Source organism: Coffea arabica, chromosome 9e (genome assembly GCF_036785885.1).
Source record: "Coffea arabica cultivar ET-39 chromosome 9e, Coffea Arabica ET-39 HiFi, whole genome shotgun sequence".
NCBI classification, from domain to species: domain Eukaryota; kingdom Viridiplantae; phylum Streptophyta; class Magnoliopsida; order Gentianales; family Rubiaceae; genus Coffea; species Coffea arabica.
This window is the reverse complement of record NC_092327.1, coordinates 36,374,503-36,393,267: the sequence shown is the minus strand read 5'-3', so window position 1 is coordinate 36,393,267 and position 18,765 is coordinate 36,374,503. Positions and strand designations below refer to the sequence as shown.

At 39.3% G+C, this 18,765-nt stretch overlaps 4 protein-coding genes, 1 non-coding gene and 1 pseudogene across 8 annotated transcripts; 3 read left to right on the top strand and 3 right to left on the bottom strand.

Annotated features, from left to right (window-relative positions):
• The first annotated feature begins 345 nt into the window (after nt 1-345).
• Nucleotides 346-2,505, top strand: LOC140014483 (L-ascorbate oxidase homolog). Its single transcript, XM_072065372.1, has 2 exons — nt 346-1,788; nt 1,931-2,505. Exons 1-2 carry the CDS (start codon nt 416-418, stop codon nt 2,229-2,231), a joined length of 1,674 nt encoding a protein of 557 aa, XP_071921473.1. The 5' UTR covers nt 346-415; the 3' UTR covers nt 2,232-2,505.
• On the top strand, nt 2,414-6,782 carry LOC140014705 (uncharacterized; annotated as a pseudogene).
• A 377-nt stretch (nt 6,783-7,159) lies between these two features.
• LOC140014911 (U2 spliceosomal RNA) lies at nt 7,160-7,355 on the top strand. The gene has a single exon (XR_011821658.1). It is a non-coding gene; the product is annotated as a U2 spliceosomal RNA (small nuclear RNA).
• Nucleotides 7,356-8,278: 923 nt separating this feature from the next.
• Nucleotides 8,279-8,818, bottom strand: LOC140014704 (probable E3 ubiquitin-protein ligase XERICO). The gene has a single exon (XM_072065803.1). It carries the CDS (start codon nt 8,816-8,818, stop codon nt 8,279-8,281), a length of 540 nt encoding a protein of 179 aa, XP_071921904.1.
• A 1,627-nt stretch (nt 8,819-10,445) lies between these two features.
• On the bottom strand, nt 10,446-18,539 carry LOC113710172 (uncharacterized). 4 transcript variants are annotated; one of them, XM_027233025.2, is made up of 11 exons: nt 18,259-18,430; nt 17,985-18,041; nt 16,216-16,272; nt 16,037-16,104; nt 15,288-15,498; nt 15,092-15,195; nt 13,894-13,960; nt 13,736-13,795; nt 13,327-13,377; nt 13,071-13,149; nt 10,446-12,822 (listed from the first exon to the last, which is right to left on the bottom strand). In XM_027233025.2, exons 3-11 carry the CDS (start codon nt 16,216-16,218, stop codon nt 12,749-12,751), a joined length of 717 nt encoding a protein of 238 aa, XP_027088826.2. In that variant the 5' UTR covers nt 16,219-16,272; nt 17,985-18,041; nt 18,259-18,430; the 3' UTR covers nt 10,446-12,748. The 4 variants fall into 4 exon arrangements, with proteins under 4 accessions (XP_027088826.2, XP_071922021.1, XP_027088823.2 ...); XM_072065920.1 differs by lacking the exon at nt 17,985-18,041 and adding an exon at nt 16,421-16,496 and having other exon boundaries at nt 18,259-18,407; XM_027233022.2 differs by lacking the exon at nt 17,985-18,041 and having other exon boundaries at nt 18,259-18,519.
• LOC113710173 (RING-H2 finger protein ATL2) lies at nt 10,654-11,241 on the bottom strand. Its single transcript, XM_072065802.1, has one exon. It carries the CDS (start codon nt 11,239-11,241, stop codon nt 10,654-10,656), a length of 588 nt encoding a protein of 195 aa, XP_071921903.1.
• Nucleotides 18,540-18,765: the final 226 nt, after the last annotated feature.

Below are 18,765 nucleotides of genomic sequence, written 5' to 3'. Positions count from 1 at the left end.
ACAGTTTTTCAAAAACAGCTCCAAAAACAAGGATCCAAACACACCTATATATTATCAATAGACAAGTGTCGGGATTCCCTTTTTACAATAAATAAATATATAAATTTATGGTAATTAAAATAGAAGGAGATATAGAATATGTGTGCTTCCCGCGTGTGGGAAATGAGGCGGTCAAAACTCAAGAAGAGAGGTTCGGCAAAAATGAAGGGAGGCCCTGTGTGAACGAGGAATGCGGGCATTTGCCGAGTAATTAACTCCAATGGTTGGCCACTGCTTGTTTCCCTCCCTCAACCCCAATCCTATAAGAAGGCCTCAGAACTTGATCTTCCTCAGAGGCACTTGATTGAGTAAAGACCAAAAAAAAAAAAAAAGGAGAAGGAGGAAAAAAAAAAAAAAAAGAAGAAAAAAGAAGAAAATGGGTAGGAAAATTCTAAGTACTGTAGCAGTGTTTCTGTTCTGCCTCTCTACATCATTGATTGTTGATGCTGAGGATCCTTACCTGTTCTACGAATGGAATGTCAGCTATGGCACCATTGCACCCTTGGGTGTTCCACAGCAGGTCATTCTCATCAACGGCGAGTTCCCAGGTCCGAGGATCAACGGCACTTCCAACAACAATGTTAACGTCAATGTCTTCAACAACCTTGATGAGCCTCTCCTTTTCACATGGAATGGTGTTCAGCAGAGGAAGAATTCTTGGCAAGAAGGTTTGTTGGGAACCAGCTGTCCCATTCCTCCGGGGACAAACCACACCTTCCGTTTCCAGGTGAAGGATCAGATTGGTAGCTACTATTACTATCCCTCCACGGCATTGCACAGGGCAGCTGGTGGTTATGGTCCCCTCACCGTGGTCAGCCGTGACCTTATCCCCGTTCCCTTTGATGCACCCGAGGCCGATTACACCATCCTGGCGGGTGATTGGTACAGCAAGAGCCATGTCGCCTTGAGGAAGCTGCTGGACAGCGGTCGCACTCTTGGCAGGCCTGATGGTGTCTTGATCAATGGCAAGAGCGGAAAAGCTGACGGCAAGGACGAGCCAATGTTCACCATGATCCCTGGAAAGACCTACAGGTACAGAGTTTGCAATGTAGGAATGAAGAACTCGCTCAACTTCAGGTTCCAGGGCCACACAATGAAGCTGGTTGAGATGGAGGGATCCCACACCATGCAATACTTGTACGATTCCTTGGATCTGCACTTGGGACAGTGCGCGTCTGTTTTGGTGACAGCCGACAAGGAACCAAAGGACTACTACTTCGTTGCTTCAACCAGATTCACCAAGCAGATCCTCAGCGCCACCGCCACCATCAGGTACACCACTGGAAAGGGCCCTGCCTCGCCCGAGCTGCCCCTTGCCCCGGTCGGATGGGCCTGGTCTCTCAACCAGTTCCGCTCATTCAGATGGAACCTCACCGCCAGCGCTGCCAGGCCTAATCCTCAGGGTTCCTACCACTATGGACAGATCAACATCACCCGCACCATCAAAATTGTGAACTCTGCTGGCGAAGCCGACGGCAAGCTCCGCTACGTAATCAATGGCGTCTCTCATGTTGACCCCGAAACTCCACTGAAACTTGCTGAATACTTTGGCGTTGCAGACAAAGTTTTCAAGTACAACATCATTCAGGACGAGCCATCTGCAGATGTCACGGCCAAGAATCACGCCATCACTCTTGCTCCCAATGTCGTCAATGCCACCTTCCGTAACTTCATCGAGATCATCCTTGAGAACCATGAGAAGACCGTTCAGAGCTGGCACTTGGATGGATACTCTTTCTTCGCTGTTGCGTAAGCATCATCTACGCATCTTTAAATTTTTCTTTACTACTACTTTAAAACAGGAAGTGGGCTTCCTTATCTACGTACTGAGCTATATCTGATTCTCCTCTTTTAACATCATCGATTCCATGGTTGATTTGATTGGAAACAGGATCGAGCCCGGGACATGGACACCAGAGCGGAGAAAGGTCTACAATCTGCTTGATGCAATCAGCAGGAACACGATTCAGGTGTATCCAAAATCATGGGCAGCCATCATGCTGACTACGGACAATGCTGGAATGTGGAACTTGAGGTCAACTCTGTTGGAGAGGCAATACTTGGGACAGCAGCTCTACTTCAGCGTTCTGTCTCCAAATTACTCTCTCAGGGACGAATACAACGTTCCAGACGATGCTCCCTTGTGCGGTATTGTCAAGGACATGCCTAAACCAAAGCCATACAGCATATAAACAAGAACATTCAAGTGGATCTCCTTCAATCCCTTCTTTTTCCTCGGAGAAGGGAAGGAATGTGGCTTCGCTATCATAATAAAACATTATTAACATTGTGAAGATATAAATAAAGATGTAATATTGTGAGCCATGAAAAACGGCCACAACATTTAACAATGAGTTAGATTTATTTGTATAGCATGGCATTGGCGTATAGTAAAACTCAGAATGCAGGCCTCTGCGAGAATTTTGTGGTCAACAATAATAATTACCTGAGTACCTTTCTTGTCTATGCTTCCTTTCTCTTTTCTTTTTTTTTCTTTTTTTTAAATTTCCAGTAACATTCTTTTGTACCGCTGCCTATGTGTAATTGATAATGTGATGGCCTATTTGCATAGTGTGCAATACTTGGAACGATGGATTGGAATCTTAACATCATACACAAATTTTTTTTTTTAAAAAAAGCTATTTATAGATTTATAGATTTTAATTATCAATGATAAGTCTTTTAATATTACTATTATGATAATTCAATTCAACATTCAAATTTAACAAATTCAAATATTCAAACGCGTTTGATAATCAAATATAAAACATCTGAATAAATTAAATCGAGTGACACTTAATTTTTTAGACAAAATTTGCTTCAAATTACTATTTGACAATTCAGTAACATAACGCAAAATGTAAAATTTTTGTATTATTATTTGTACCGACGACTAAAGGCCATAAATGTCCAAATTTGATTTCATTGGATAATATTTGTCTTCATTATATTTATGCATGTATTCTTTTTCTTGTTTGCATGTACTCTCTTCTTCTTGTCGTTCCTCCAAATAGAACTCTAGTCCTAACTCCGAATCATAAACCCTTTGGGTTTCGGATATCAAAACTTCCAGTACCGAATGAACTCTTGTTTGCCACTGGATAAATTACCTCCGAGCAACTTTGCCGGGAATCTTGCGAACTCCATTAATCCCATATCCGCCTGTGCCCAAGCAAAATATCACAGATTCAATCAAGCTCGAGGAATACCGACCCAAGAACTCAAGCAATCAGTCGTGGCCGATGGAATACGAGCCTTTGGAGGGAAGAATCCCAGCAAGATTTCAACCGCGCCCGTTCCCAAACGGAACGTGTCCTGGAGGCACACTATCGAGATCAAAGCATGCTGTTGGAATATGCTCAATTTGAGATGAGAAATGGGTTCATCAATCACGCCCGGAACATGGAGGAGATGGTTGTGCAACATTGCCGCTGCTAGCCAGATTTTCGAGAGGTAGATGAGTGGCGGAGCCAGAAAAAATTTTCAGTGGGGGTAAAAGCAACACTAAAATTTTTTTCCTACTCTTTTGTTAATTTTTTAAGTAAAAAAATTTCACCAATAAGTTAAAATGAAAAAAAAATTTGAACTTATTTCAAATGAAATTTTTTGACCCATATATTCTTTTAGAATATTAGTTCATGAACCAATTTAAAATATCATGTAATTCTTTTACTTATTTCATAGAAAAACTTTGGGACAAACTTAAGATAATATCAAAATTTTATGCATATTGTAGAAATTTAAGGGGGAGCAGTGGGAGCCCGTGCCCCCAGTGCCCCACCTTAAATCCGACAGTGGATGGGTTGGCAACCGCACCTACAAGGCTGGTTGCCCTATATCATGAGGTTCGAATTGAGGTACAATGAGGTGGAGAGGGCGCGGGTGATGTTAGTGTGGCTTTAGTCCACATCGCTAATAGCAAAAGAAATTCTTTCTTTGTTACCTATAAATATAGAGGTCCTATGATAGGATTAAATGCACTAAAACGCAAGAGAGTCCAAAATATTTAACTGAACAAAAGGCTTAATGGCCCAAAGGTCCAAATAACCCACTAATACTCTCTTGGTTTGCTAGATGTGGGACATGCCAAGGTAGAGATTTGTCCCACATCGCTAATAGCAAAGGAAATTCTTTCCTTTGTTACCTATAAATATAGGGGTCCTATAATAAAATTAAGTGCACCAAACCAAGAGAGCATTAGTGGGCTATTTGGGCCTTTGGGTCATTAAGCCTTTTGTTTAGTTAAATATTTTGGGCTCTCTTATGTTTTAGTATTAGGTGTCTTAGGCCTAGAAACACTTTCTTAAGGCATTTTTGTACTCTCTTTTTCATAGTAAAATATTGCTCCTCCTCCACCCGTGGACGTAGGTCAATTTGACTGAACCACGTAAATTTCTGTGTTTCTGTTTTATTTGTTTTTGTTTTGTTATTTGTCATTTGGGGTTGCCAAAAATCCTTTCGTCAATTTCCTGAGGCCAGTCCTAACAAACTGATATCAGAGCTGGAGGTTATTCTGAGTATGCTCTATGGTCGCAGATCTTCCACATCAGAAAAGATATCCTTGAACACTGGTCCATTTGTGGGATCCGTCTGTGGGACCAGTAGGGCCTGTTTGTGGGGTCCGCCTGTGGGACCAATAGGGCCTGCCTGTGGGGTCCGCCTAGTCCACTTGTGGGGTCAGTGAGGTCCTCCTGTGGGGCCAGTAGGACCTGTCTGTGACGTAAGCCTATAAGGTCTACTCATTCTGTAGGGCCCACTCATTGTTATTCGGAGGTTTTGGATTTTGTGGCAACCCCAAAAGACAAATAATAAAGCAGAAATAAATAAAATAGGAACACAAAAATTGACCTACGTTCGGTCAAATTGACCTATGTCCACGGGCGGAAGAGAAGCAATATTTTACTATGAAAAAGAGAGTACAAAAATATTTTAGGAAAATATTTCTAGACCCAAAACACCTAATACTAAAATACAAGAGAGCCCAAAATATTTAACTGAACAAAAAGTTTAATGACTCAAAAGTCCAAATAGCCCACTAATGCTCTCTTGGTTTGGTGCACTTAATCATATCATACGACCCGTATATTTATAGGTAACAAAGGAAAGAATTTCCTTAGCTATTAGCGATGTGGGACTAAAGCCACACTAACAGGTGATTTTTGAGAGATTTGTAAAATGCCATCCCAAGGCGACTTCTTGGATTAAGTTTGCCGAGTTTGAGGTGAAGAATGGCGAGATTTCTTGGGCAAGGAATTGTTTTGAGAGGGCTGTTGATAAGTCGGTAGGCGATGACGAGCATGCTGAGTAATTGTTTGTGGGATTTGCAGAGTTTGAAGAGAAAAATAAGGATGTGGAGAGGGAAAGGTGGATATATAAGTTTGCGCCTGATCATGTTGCCAAAGGGGGGGCTGAGGAGTTGTGTAGGAAGTTTGTTGCTTTTGGGAAAGCTGTATATAAGGAGTGGATTGAGGATGGTGTTGTGGGGAAGAGGAGGTTTGAATATGAGGATGAAGTTAGGAAGAATTATTTGAATTATAATGCTGGGTTTGATTATATGAGGTTGGAAGAGAGCTTGGGGGGTTAGAGAATTAGAGAGGTTTATGAGCAAGCAATTGCCACTGTTTCTCTAGCGGATTAGAAATGCTTTGTATGAGGAACTTGATGATCAGGATGTTGTTGAAGGTGCAAGAGAAGTTGAAAAGTCTTGCCTCAAGTTAACTCCTCAGGGGACATTTTCTTTTGCAAAGACTTGGTTGAATGGCTGTACAGTTTGAAATTCGACAGTTAAATCTACAAATGGCTGCATCAATCCTAGGAGCAGCAATTGGGAAGTCTCCTAAGCATGGTTCGAAGACTCAGCCGAGACCGAGACGTCGGTCTCGGCCTAGCCCGAGACGAGACCGCGACGATACGTTTTCGAGATACGTGACAGACCGAAACATCACCGTAAAGGGTTGAAACGGCCGAGTCACACCGAGTCATCCCGAGTCAACTTGAATTTTTATTATTTTTACTAATTTTTAATTATTTTTATTTATCATATTTTTTTACAATTTTTAGAATATTAAATATTTCAAAAATTCGTGTCTCGCCGAGACTGCGATCGATATGTCGAGACCGATGTGGAACGGTCCAAGCCGCGACCGCGACCGCGACTTTGAACCATGCTCCTAAGCAGAAGCTTTTTATGAAGTAAATTGAAGCAGAACTGCAACTCGGCAACATAGACCGCTGTCGAAAGCTATATATATGATAAGTATCTGGAGTGGCCACCTGAGAATTGCTATGCGTGGAACAGCTATGCCGAATAGGAAAGATTTTTGGATGAAACAGAGCGAGCAAGATCCATCTCTGAGCTTGCAATTCAGCAACCTGCATTAGACATTCCACAGTTACTATGGAAGGAATCCATCGACTTTGACATACCTGAGGGGTGAAATTGGAAGAGTTAGAGCCCTCTAGGAGAGGCTGCTAGATCGTACAAAACATCCTAAGGTCTGGTCGAGCTATGATAGACTCGAGGCATCTGAAGATGATGATCTTCAACAGAAGGAAAGATGCATTGAGCTAGCTAGAGGGTTTCTGGAAAGAGATCTGCATTATTTCAGAACTTTTGCACCTGAGCTGAAAGAAGAAAGGGCAATGCTGCTTGAAGAGTGGTTAAATTTGGAGAGCAGTTGCGGGGAGCTTGCTTGGCAATGTTGATTTGGTTTATGTTCAACAGCCCCAAAATTAGCAGCATCTTTTCTATTCTAATTTCTAATGCAATGTTATTATTCTGTAAATTTTAATTGATGACATTTCAACTAGCTTCCAATTGAATTGAGAGTGCAATAGTATTACTTACTGACTTTTATCCAGTTATGTAACTCGAAAAGGATTCAAAGAATTGGTTATATCACTTAAGCTTTTTGTGCCATTTGTTCGTCAAAGATTTAGAGCCATGTAGGAATAGATTGGCTGCTGGCCAATCAGACCCTAGTAGCAATCTATCTTTTTTAAGTTTAGAACTTGATTGTACTAGCCAAAACTATAAGAAATAGTCCCACATCGACTAAGCAGGAGACTGCATGGAAACTGCAGCGACTATAAAAGCAAGGTGGATGGATCGTTTTAAAGCATACCTTTCTCGGCCTTTTGGCTAAGATCAAGTGTAGTATCTGTTCTTATCAGTTTAATATCTGATACGTGGGCCATCGGTCCACATGATATTAACTCAATTTTTTTAGGGGAAAGGCCCACCGCGGTAGCTTGCTATCGGGGCCTTCGAGCGTCGCCCATGCGCTGCACTGCTGCACGGGCCTGGCGCACCCCACCAACTCCGAGTCCAATTGTTTTATAGTCCATAGGCTTTAAGAGTATTTTATAGAGCTATAACTTTAAAAAGGGGGGCAAAAGAAGGAAAAATAAAAGTAATAGGGATGCTAAAGACTTTGTTAAAATTTTGGCCCATGGTTGCTTTATACCAGAAAAACCTAACGAGTCAAATTTGACACAATCCAACTAGACACCCTAATGGCTGGTGTCAGGTAAAAGCAGAGGGATGCCCTTGCGAGCACTTTTTAGATAAGGTTTTAGATTGCTGCAATTCCTATCAAATTGAAGAATGATAGAAGAAAAGTAGGCAGAAAGCAATGTCGATACAAAGAGATTCAAGACTTCCACTGGCTTAGGATTCTAAAGTGAAGATTCGATGCCAATAAAAGATCTACCAAAAGAAAAAGGGAAAAGTGTTAAAGAAAAGTGTTAGTTGTGAGTCATAAAATTAAAGACCAATTTGGCCTAGTACGTAGCATTTGATGTGTGTATCATCAGAAAAGTATACACAAATCACATGCCCTGATTTAGATAAAAAAGAACAAAGAACAGTTCGTATAGTTATTATTGACAGTTGGGGCAAATTAGGGGTGAGAAGGTTCGAATCCTGATTCCCGTGTGTCTGGTTGGCATGACAGTTGAGGGTGATAAGGATGTGAGGAACGGTGGGATGACTAAAAACTAAAAAATAATTATGTGATGGAAAGGATGTCGTGTTGGGGAGAAATAGGATCGTAAAAAAAAATTAATTATAAATTAGGGTCGTTACAGTCCATGGATAAAAAATTGGGCACTAGGCAAATTCCTAATAGCTTTAGCTTTGCAAATTGAAATTAAGTTTGGTTCCAGATTTCCAAGAATTCCTCAACCTAACAACTAAGAATAAATTGGCAGCCATGAATTAATATCTGTGATCCTCAATTCATGGGGAGTAAGAAGATGAACACAGCATATCATCCCCGAACAGATAAAGAATCCTCTCCACAGCCCAACTAGGCTGCTGCTGGTGCTGTTGCATGGAAGAATGCAACTCTGACGTACTAATGGAGATCAAAGAAGTTCTACAAAGAGGGCATGTCAAACGAGCATCATAAACAAGCCATCTATCCAAGCATTCCTTGTGGAAAATATGCCTGCAATTGCTAAGCTCCCAGACCTGATTTTTCTTCCTTAATTGCTTTAAGCAAACAGCACATGACATGTTATGGCTTTCTTCTTGCGGCAGCCTGGCTGCAACAGTTTCAAATGTGGTCAAACTGAGATAATTCCTCACCATTTCCAAACCTGAAGAAGAGGGATGAATTGGTGATGAAGATTGTAATGTGGGCTCATCATATTCTAGTGACCAAGAGAAGATGCACAAGTAGCTCCTGACCAATTCTTGTGCCCAAGAAAGTATCCATCTTGTCACTCCAAATATTAGAACTGCTCTGCATAGTACAAAATGATCACAAGCAACCATATTTTAATTAGCAAACCTAATATATTTGAAGATTGTGGCAACTAAAATTAAAGGGCTAAATCTCGTCAAGAAGGAGATAATGTGGAGAAGGAAGGAGGGGGGGAAGGTTACAGAGGCCTCGAGGCTGTACTTATTGAAGATTTGGGGTGGACGACTGGAGATTTGGATGATGTTTGGCAAACATGTGAGTGGAAAGTGGGTGGTATTAGGTTGTCTTTTTCTGTTTTGCTGTCTCATTATCAGTTGGATAATCGTCTTTACACATCAGATATTAGTGACTGCAAAGACAACTTTTTCTAAAGCTAATTTTTCTGATGGTAGCAAGGATAGATAGGTGTACTTATATTATTTGATATTCCTACCTCCAACAACAAGCAACTTTAAAAAGGATTTGAGCATGGATGATGATATCAAAACAAAATGAGGGAGGGGCTTTTGAATATGATTGCATATTCCCCCTTCAGAATGACTTAAATTTTTATTTTATAGAATTGAAATATATAGATACTTTTACGTGCATATTCGTAATGGAAAAATTCGGATTGCTAAATTAAATTTGAACTTAAAATTTAATTTTCTTAACGACATGTTCGAAAATAATCTCTTTTACAACGTAAACATTTATTTTTCCGTTAACATATGTTTCACATAAACTTGAAGACTAATTTGCATGGGGTGTGAAATTAGTACAGAAGGGTGTGAATTTAACCCCTCCCAAAAAGAGAAGATGATGATGGATTTTGCTTACTAATGCATGTATTTTCTTTACTGGGATGATATCATCTGCCCATTAGGAGCAGAATTTGTATCAGGCTTATCTACTCCAAAGTGCCTTCTGTTATCTACTGAAGGCTTACGAGTGCAGGTGGAAAGTGAGATGCTTTTTTTGCTTTTCACTATGACACAAGCAAGAGGGAGACATCAAAATTGTCCCAATTACTTCAATTATCAAGTGGAGTGATTCCTAGGTGTTCATGCAACATTATCTGCTGTCATGACGATATACCACATCGAAGCCATCAGATATAAGCAGTATTGCCTGAGGACCTCAAGGCTTATCTTGGGAGTTGGGGGGGAAACGAAGAGAAGGGAAGTCTCTAAATTATGAGAGAAAAGGATTTTAAAAAAGAGAGAGAGAGAGAGAGAAAGAAAAAGAAAAATGACTATTACTTTCTCTCTCGTTTTGGGAGAAAAAGAAAAATTATGTGTCGTGTAATCAAGTATGATAGTATGTAAATTGTCAGTGTATATAAGATTAATTCAACAAAAGATAAGTTGGATGCCATGAAGATATAGACGACCATTTTTTGTTGCTGATTCCAGCAACATCAAGGCTGTCCATTCCAATTTAGAATGCCTTAGGTGGACCGGGCATCAACTGTTTTCTTTTTTCTTTTTTCACATAACTTTAATGCATATACTACAATTGCAGAGAAACCAGGGGCCATACAAGAAGTCAGCGAATTACAGGCACTCAGCTGTTAGATTCTTTGGATTAAAAATGCAACCCTAATTGGTAGTTCTGCAGTTGCTTGTGGTGCACATAATAAAATGTTTCGTCCAATACCTAGTTTGATATTCCAACGACCTACTAATAGGTTTACAAAACAACAAAAATAACACGAGAAGAAAAAAGGGGAAATTTTCTGGTTAACTGCTAGAACTCAAATGTTTTCAACTGTCCTGATATAGTATTTACAACAACCAAAAAAAATTGGGCAAAAGCCAAGAATTAACAGCCTTGCCCCTTAGCTTTGAAACTTTAGAAATGTGGGAACAAATTTTGCTAAAAATGCTGCATCCTAACAATTAACAATACTGAGGGCAGACATCAATTAATAGCTCAGATCCTCCATTCCAGATGAGTAAGAAGGTGGAGAGAGCAAATCATCCCCAAATAGATAAAGAATCCTTTCCACAGCCCAACTAGGTTGCTGCTGCTGCTGCGGCATGGAACAAGACTCTGAACTACTCATGGTGATCAAAGAAGTTCTGCAAAGAGGACAGGTTAACCGGGCGTCGTAGAGAAGCCATCTATCCAGGCATTGCTTGTGGAAGACATGCCTGCAATTGTTCAATTCCCGGACCTGATCATTCTTCTTGAAACGCTTCAAGCAAACTGCACAGGACATGTCATGGCTTTCTTCTTCTGGCAGCCTCTGCTTGATGTTTTCAAAAGTTGTCAAGCTCAAATAATCTCTCACCATTTCTAAAGCTGAAGAAGAGTGATCATGATGAACTGCTGATGAAGATTGTGTTGTGGGCTCATGGTGGTCAAAGGACCAAGAAAACATGTGCATGTAATATTGTTTCACTAGTTTCTGAGCACAGAAGAAGATCCATCTTGTCACTCCAAAGATTAGAGCTGCTTTGCATAGCACAAAGTGATCATCACCAACCATCCCACAATCGCAGAATCCCATTTTCCCAGACGTGACAAATTGACAAATTCTAGCAACTAGAGGGCAAAATCTTGTGAGAAGACAACTGCTAAGAGATTACGAGAGGAGAATTTGAAGAGAGAGAGAGGAAGGGGGGCTCTTCACAGAAGCTCGAGGCTGAATTTATAGAAGGATTTGTGGGGTAGGCCGGTGGATGACGTTAAGGAAAGTGGAGGGTGGATGGTGGACGGTAGGTGGTTTGATCTTGGGGTATCTTTATCTGTTTTTCTTTCTCCACATCCAGCTGGAGAATCAATTTTACACATCGGAGATGACGGCAGCGTTTACTTTTCTAAAGCTAATTTTGCTGATGGCAGCAAAGAAAGAAGGATAGGTGGGCTTATCCTATCTGAAATTCCAACACCCAAAAAGTATCGACTTTACTGAGGTAAGGCTAATGGTTTATTGCCTCCCATCTGCATCTTTTATTCTGGATTGGGTTACTACCTCATTAACTAGCTTCAGCAGCAGCATTTGATATTCTGCTCATCCAGCTTTGTGTTCAGGTTGGTAGGGAAGGCTTACGAGGGCAAGAGGTAAGGGACCCTTTTTTGCTTATATATATGAGATCTTTCTAATGACAAACGAAAACTGGTCACCAAGACTACTGTCAATTCCCAACTTCCTCATCAACCAATCTGGAGTCTACAGGTTGAGGCTAAATTGTCTAAAATCAAATATGTTTAATAGGATGCATCGCAAACAAATCTGAATGATGATAATTAACATCCAAGCCAAGCCAGCAAGTTCTCCTCATAATTGGTGACGGTAAAGGTTAAGAACCCAATTTCCTTGAGCTTCCTGAAGCACTGCCTCTTTTACCCCTCCCTTCCCTCCAGAGAATAACAGTGGTGGGAAGGCAGGACCACAAGAGGTTTCACAAATAGTGCTGCAGAAACCATAGGACAGATTTAAATGTTTACAGCTACAGCATTCCACGAGTCCCGCTGATGATTAGAAGCCAAGTATCACACAAGATCCACAACATGTTTAAGCATAAACTTTTGGGGGAAACAACAAATTGGTAACAACGGTCTTTATTTTCATCACCAACATGAGTCTTTCAACGGGAAAGGGGCCCTAAAATGCCCTCAATGACAAGTCGACACCTGACCTCCCCCCCCCCCCTCCCCCCACAAAAACAAAAACACAAAACAAAACAGAAAAAAACACAAATAAAAAAATGAAAGGAAGAAAAAGAAGAAACAAACAAAGAGAATGATTTTGGATGGCATTGAAAATTTACAACTTCACTTGAAAAATTATTTGCATGGATGGGATTTCAAAATTTACAACTTCACTTGGGGTGAAGAAATTGATTATGTGCTGCATTAGAAAGATTTGAGTACCGAAACCCGTACTCTTACAAAATGCCAAAACCATGTTGAAAAACAGATCAAATCATCAACACTTCAAGAAAACAGAGTAGATTTTATGGCTTATAATTAGGCATCAAAATGTCACTATTAGTTGACATGTCTGAGCCCAATCACTGACTCTCTTCTATCTTCATTTTCATCTTGTACTGCAACGTGGCAGGTGCACAATCCAATGGTGTTTCACCTGAACAATTCGGAAAATCATTGAAGGTCACCATACAGATATTTGCCATTCACTTTAGCCGACAGTACTGCACTAGCTAGGGCTGGATAAAATCTCTTTCCAGTAAAGTAAAAGCTATGAAAAACCAACTAAATCAACGGTTGCCAGATTAACATGTTCCCCTATCGCTAAGCAAAATCACCAGTAGCCAGTTTGTCATGCATATCAATGCCAGTCCACAAATTTATTTGGTTTGAAAATCAAATTACCTTGTGAATTCTTGAAATAAACATTCGCTCCATGGTCCATGAGGGCAAAAGCTATTTCAGTTCGGTTAAAAACCGCAGCCTACACCAAATAAGTCCAGTCAATGAAGCACATAACCTTCTATAAGCAATCTAACACCAGCAAGTGGTGTATATTTCTATTTGTTTCAGTTATGTTTTCTATCTGTTTTTCTTTTCTTTCCTTTTGTTTTTGTGTGTGTGTGTGTGTGCATGAGAGAGAGAGAGAGAGAGAGAGTACCAGATGTAACAGAGATGAGCCTTGCCGATCACAGTAATTAGCATCCACACCCTAAAGAATTGATTATAGCTTAGTTTTATTTCAACAATGAATCAATGTACTTCAACTAGGCAACCAACGGCCCCTTGGGCTGTTGGCTACCACAAAGGCACTTAAGGTCTTTGTGGGGTGGGAGGTCAAGGTTTTGAACCTTGCCTCCCATCAATTGCCACTCTATAAGGCTTCTCCAAATCCAGTGGATGCCCTATGGTCTATAGAGGTGTTTTAGTCCCCTCCAGTTCCCAGTGACCTAGTTGGATTTGTCCCTTTCCACATAGTGTAGGAAGAGTAGGTGTTGGTGTAGATTGTTGACGTTTGACCAAAAAAAAAAAAGGTTATCAATAATAATTCAGAGGCAAGCCAAGGATACCTGGTTCAAAAGCTTCATGGCAGCAGCACTGTCACCATTTTTTATTGCTTCTCTTAAACCCTGCAAGATACAACAATTTAAAGACTAGATGAAACTACTGCAGAAGACTGTAGATAACATTAACATCACCTATAAAATTGCAAAAGCAGAGCACCAACCTCTCCACTAGCTTCATAATCCACTTGCAATATATCATTACTAGCTTGACCAGGATTGAAAATGGTTCTGAAAACATTCCAAGATATACGTAAGCTATCTAGTTTTCAGCAGTATATTCACACAATAAACCTTTTAAAACAAATGGAGAAACAAAAATAAAATGTATAAATGTCTGTGTGTTTAGTGCCTCTGTGTGTGTGTGAGAGAGAGAGGGAGAGAGAGAAATAGGGAGAACACATTTGTAATAACAAAAGAGTAGATGCCCTCAAGTACATAAACAAATTAACCATTTAAATCAATAGTAGTACCCAAACCTAATGAGAGAAGTTATGCTCATACCAACCCAATTTCTTAATAAACTCGACCACATTTAAAGATATTAAACATCTCAAGTAAACAGAAAAATGTAAAATCAAGATTATTTCCCATATTTCTACTGTTTAAAGGCATTAAATATGTAGCAACTGCCAATTTCAGACTCAGAGCTTTGAGACCACAGTCAATTTCATGAGTAGCTCAAGAACTGTCATGAGAAGATATATAAGTTTGGCAAGTTTATGCATACAGTAATGTTAAGAGACTTTAAGAGACAATGTACTTTCTGAAGATGGAGATATTAGCATTCTAGCATTTAATTCACTATAGCTACTTCTGAAACAGAAAAGGTGACAGCTAAACTTTGGCCTCCATTGGTTAGAGTACCGAGGGAAAGAACAAACCTTTGAGAAAACAAATAAATATGGTTTTCTAAGAATACAAGGAAAAACTGACGATCAAAATTAAGGAATTACGTCTTCGACATGGAATTTATTTACTCTCAATCTTCTAACTTTCAAGTATAGTCTCTAACATAACAGATCAATGGTAACTGAAACTTCTTCACAATAATAGATTCAGTGTGAGAGAGAACATCAAAGAATTAATCTTCATGTTTCCTTTTCCACATCCTCTCAGTTAAGAGAACTCGAATTCTAGCCCAGCTTATTAAATGTCACACTAGGGCTTGGTCAAATTAGTCTATTCAAATCAACTTTACATCCTAAGTCAGAGGTGGACAGATACGACATAACACTGAAGAAAGATATGTCATCACATTCTGCAACCAAAACATGCGGTTTAACAAACTGGCAGAGAGTCAAATATGATCATGCAACTCAAGGACATACACAGCGAATGCAAGACATGAATGGAACATACCCATGCTTGCTATTTGATGTTGAGGCTCTAGCCCTCGATGCTGTTTCTGCTTTTTTGGGTTTTGGATTAGAACGAAGCATACTAGTTGAAGCACGTTTGACCTCCTGGGCAGAGACGAAAACTTTAATATCCATAAGTTTTACCTGAAAGTTGCATTTCAGATCAAACTAAAACAAGGGGGAAAAGAGGATTTTGCCTGTGAAGTAACATCTTCTTTTGGAGCAGCAGGTGCTTCACAAATACATAAAGGCATCCCACACTTGCATTCTAGAGTGCTTTGGACAGAAGCTCTATCAACAGGTGGTTCTTTTTCCATCTCAGTAACTGGGTTGATATCTAATCTTGAAATTGCATCTGTTACAACAGTTGTCCCGTTTGAAATAGCTGGTGCAGCATCTCTATTCAAACTTCTCACAACAAAATGCATAGTAAGCAAGCAGAACAATTCGTTTGATACATTGGTCAAATAGAATAAGAAGGGCCAACGTGTACATGAAGATTTCTAATCATGTGCCCAAAAATTGTTAACATGCAATAAGAGCAAGGATGAGTGAATTAAAAGAAAATGATTTAACTCTAGATAATGCCTTTAGATCAACAAGTAGAGCCCCTCCATAAATCAATGTGTCTGGTTTGGAAAACTAAAAGCAGAATTTGGTAATCTGAGGGGTGAAAGAGATGCAGGTTTGCAAACCACTCATTTCAAGCCTGCCCCTTCAGGGAGCAAAATGCTAAATTTAGGTAGGTTTTCAGTTTAATATGCCACACTCAAGTCTCTTGAAGCAACTACCATCTGACCCTCCATAGACTGGAATGAATGAAAGCGCCTTCAATTACCCAAAAAAGAGCTAGATAAACAACAAGCTCAACCATGATTGAGGAGTATATTACATAAAAAGTACAACAAATCCCTTAAATTGTTTAGAGTGAGATGACAGAATTTACCGGGAGGAATTATTAAAGCAATCAGCACAAACTCTGACAGGTGAATGAAGACCAAATTGAGGTAATGCCTGAAAACAAGCAATCAGGCAAAAGATAAAAAAACTAAAAATAGTATGTCATACTGATACGACTCTGGGTATACAAGTCCTAGAATACAAAAAGCCTTATGTTTATCATACCATTTGATGTGATGAATGTTCAGCACATAAAGTTCGACCACAACATCTGCAATGATGCTGTAATCACAGGGAAAGAATGGTTCAGACAAGAAAAGCAAAGAAAGATATATAACAAAGAGAACAGTTCAGACAAGTATTTGAAAGAGGGATGCAAAAAAAAGCAGCATAGCAGATAGGTGCAACTTAGTTCAACTCCCTTGCTTACCAGAACAGATAGGAGTTCATGCTTAAGACTCAACCATACAAGCAATCACAGACAAACTTACGCATCTCTCAATCACCTGTTAGTCAAATCCACAATATCTTCATGTCAGCCTATCACAAGCCTAGAGTCTATCCAGAAAGGGAAAACTCATTTTATACTTCCTGTCAATCTTTCACCCAGAAGACCCAGTAGTACTCTTCTAACCTCAACTTTTACAAGAAAAACAAATCTGAGATCCGAATGCATTGTCAAATTTCAATTCAGGGTTAAAGAAGAATACCAAAGACCGTTTTAAGATGCCACATTTCACATTTAAAGTCAGGTCACCCAGAACACTTTCCAAGCTTTCATGGAAATTGCTATATTGCACAGCTAAGAGATTTCTTGTAGTATTTTTCTACTGAAAGTTGGTGCATACTCAAAAATAACTTGTATGCAAGGAATTGCTTTAAGCTTTTCGAAACAGAAGCAACTCGCTGCTCAGCGGAGTAAGGTTTTATTTCCATAGTCTAAGGTAGAGTACCAGGTTGACAGTATCAGTGCTGATGGTGTATTATACCCCAATAGTCAAATCAAAGAGTTACTTGGAAGAAAATTAAATCAAGAAGATAGGCGAGGGGCATTCTGGGGTTATTGGACATTACACAAAATATTAAAGCATCAAGTATGATCAAGATTTCAACCAACATGCACAAGAAAAATGGAATTTGTAAAGACTCTAAACATAAAATGTCTTATGTGATGCTGAAAGTCATGGTCACACAAGAATAGAGGCCACTGACAAGAGATATCATCTTGTAGTCCCACCAGTCTAGGGCTTCACATGGCAATCCACTGGTTAGAATTGGCCAAATGGCAGTCCATATAAGACCACACCCACATGCAGTTCATATGTGCCTATTTGAAGATTTGCAGTTATAAGCAGCTACATCGTCATTTGCAGTGAGCAGGCATATAAAATTTAGACGCCGAAGTGGACTAACATGCTGCACCTCATTCAAGTCTCACCCCACATCCCAAGTTTCTCTCTCAGGGAGGAAAGTAAACTGAAAGTCTAAACCACCTTCTTTATAATGTGCTCCCATTACCAGTTTGAAGGTCAATCATTAGCCACTGCAGGATCTGATTGCATTAATAGGAGTGCAAGAGATCAAAAGAAAGAAAGCAGCTAACATGTATTGCATTATCTCTCACTCAAGTTATTTACTTTTATGCATATAATACAATAAAAAACAACAAGCTGGCCCATCTGTGGTGACTCCTTTTGATTTATCTGGACTTCACATCATTCTAATTGCAATAAGGGAAGTTCTTCAGTTCGAGAAGTAGCAGTTATCCGCCCACTCTCAAATCCCTTTCTTCGTTCTTTCATTCTTCTTCAACTTCAATTTATCTTACTTCAAACTAAACTCTTTCTCTTATCAATACAATTAAGAATTCTGGACATCAAACATATTTACCAAAATCACTTTCAAAAGATAATACACTCAATTTTTCCAGCTAAATCAGTTGAAAAGATCCTAATCAAATTGTATGAAGTTTCAATATTTACTAGTACACATACCAAAAATACGAAACACGATGCTCATTGCACTTAATTCAAATCGATTTCCCAATAATCCTGGTGAAAAAATATCAATTGCTAAAATTCAGAAAGCCATGCTTGATCTAGTCAATTAAATTCAAAAAAAAAAAAAAAAATGCTTCTCAAGTTAAAACTTGGAAATGAATTAATCACGACAGGAATATATAATAACAATTGCAATGAAATGATCCGATCAAATATGATAGCGAAGTTTGTGCAGTGTCAAGAATTTAGAAAGATGAAGAGGAAGTACCCGACGGCGGAAGGTGGTGAAGCTACAGTAGCAGACGTCACAGCGGGAGGATTCTTGAAACGGCGGTGGCTCCATCTTTCAAAACGTCGTCGTCTGTCTACTGTTTCTCTCTCTCTCTCTCTCTACCGGAATCTGCACGCGATGAGAACATGATTCGCCGACATTAATTAAAGGAAATTACTATTATTATTATAGTGACATAAATTATCACTAAACAATTTGAAATTCCCTATTTTGATCATGAAACTTTTATTTAAACAAAATATTCATTCAATTAATTGAAACTTAAGATGCACTTTGTTTTTGGGTGAATGATCCTAAAAAGTTTCATAATTATTTCCTCCATTTTTGGGTGAATAATATTAAGATTAACAAACATTTTTATATAAGCATGATTGGATGTATGACATATTTATAAAAGAATAATTTTAAATTTTAAAAATTATTTCTTTTTATTTACACGACTACAACTGCTACAGAGAGTGTAAAAATTCTACGAGATTAAGT

What these genes read in the sequence shown, in the direction of transcription:
- LOC140014483 (XM_072065372.1), top strand. Translation starts at nt 416, where the DNA reads ATGGGTAGGAAAATTCTAAGTACTGTAGCAGTGTTTCTGTTCTGCCTC. An exon ending in TACTCTTTCTTCGCTGTTGC is followed by an intron (nt 1,789 to 1,930) that starts GTAAGCATCATC and finishes GATTGGAAACAG; the next exon opens with GATCGAGCCCGGGACATGGA.
- LOC113710172 (XM_027233022.2), bottom strand. Translation starts at nt 18,333, where the DNA reads ATGGAGCCACCGCCGTTTCAAGAATCCTCCCGCTGTGACGTCTGCTAC. An exon ending in ACATCAAATAGCAAGCATGG is followed by an intron (nt 13,961 to 15,091) that starts GTATGTTCCATT and finishes GAATGTTTTCAG; the next exon opens with AACCATTTTCAATCCTGGTC. An exon ending in ATTATGAAGCTAGTGGAGAG is followed by an intron (nt 13,796 to 13,893) that starts GTTGGTGCTCTG and finishes TGTATCTTGCAG; the next exon opens with GGTTTAAGAGAAGCAATAAA.
- LOC140014704 (XM_072065803.1), bottom strand. Translation starts at nt 8,818, where the DNA reads ATGGTTGCTTGTGATCATTTTGTACTATGCAGAGCAGTTCTAATATTT.
- LOC113710173 (XM_072065802.1), bottom strand. Translation starts at nt 11,241, where the DNA reads ATGGGATTCTGCGATTGTGGGATGGTTGGTGATGATCACTTTGTGCTA.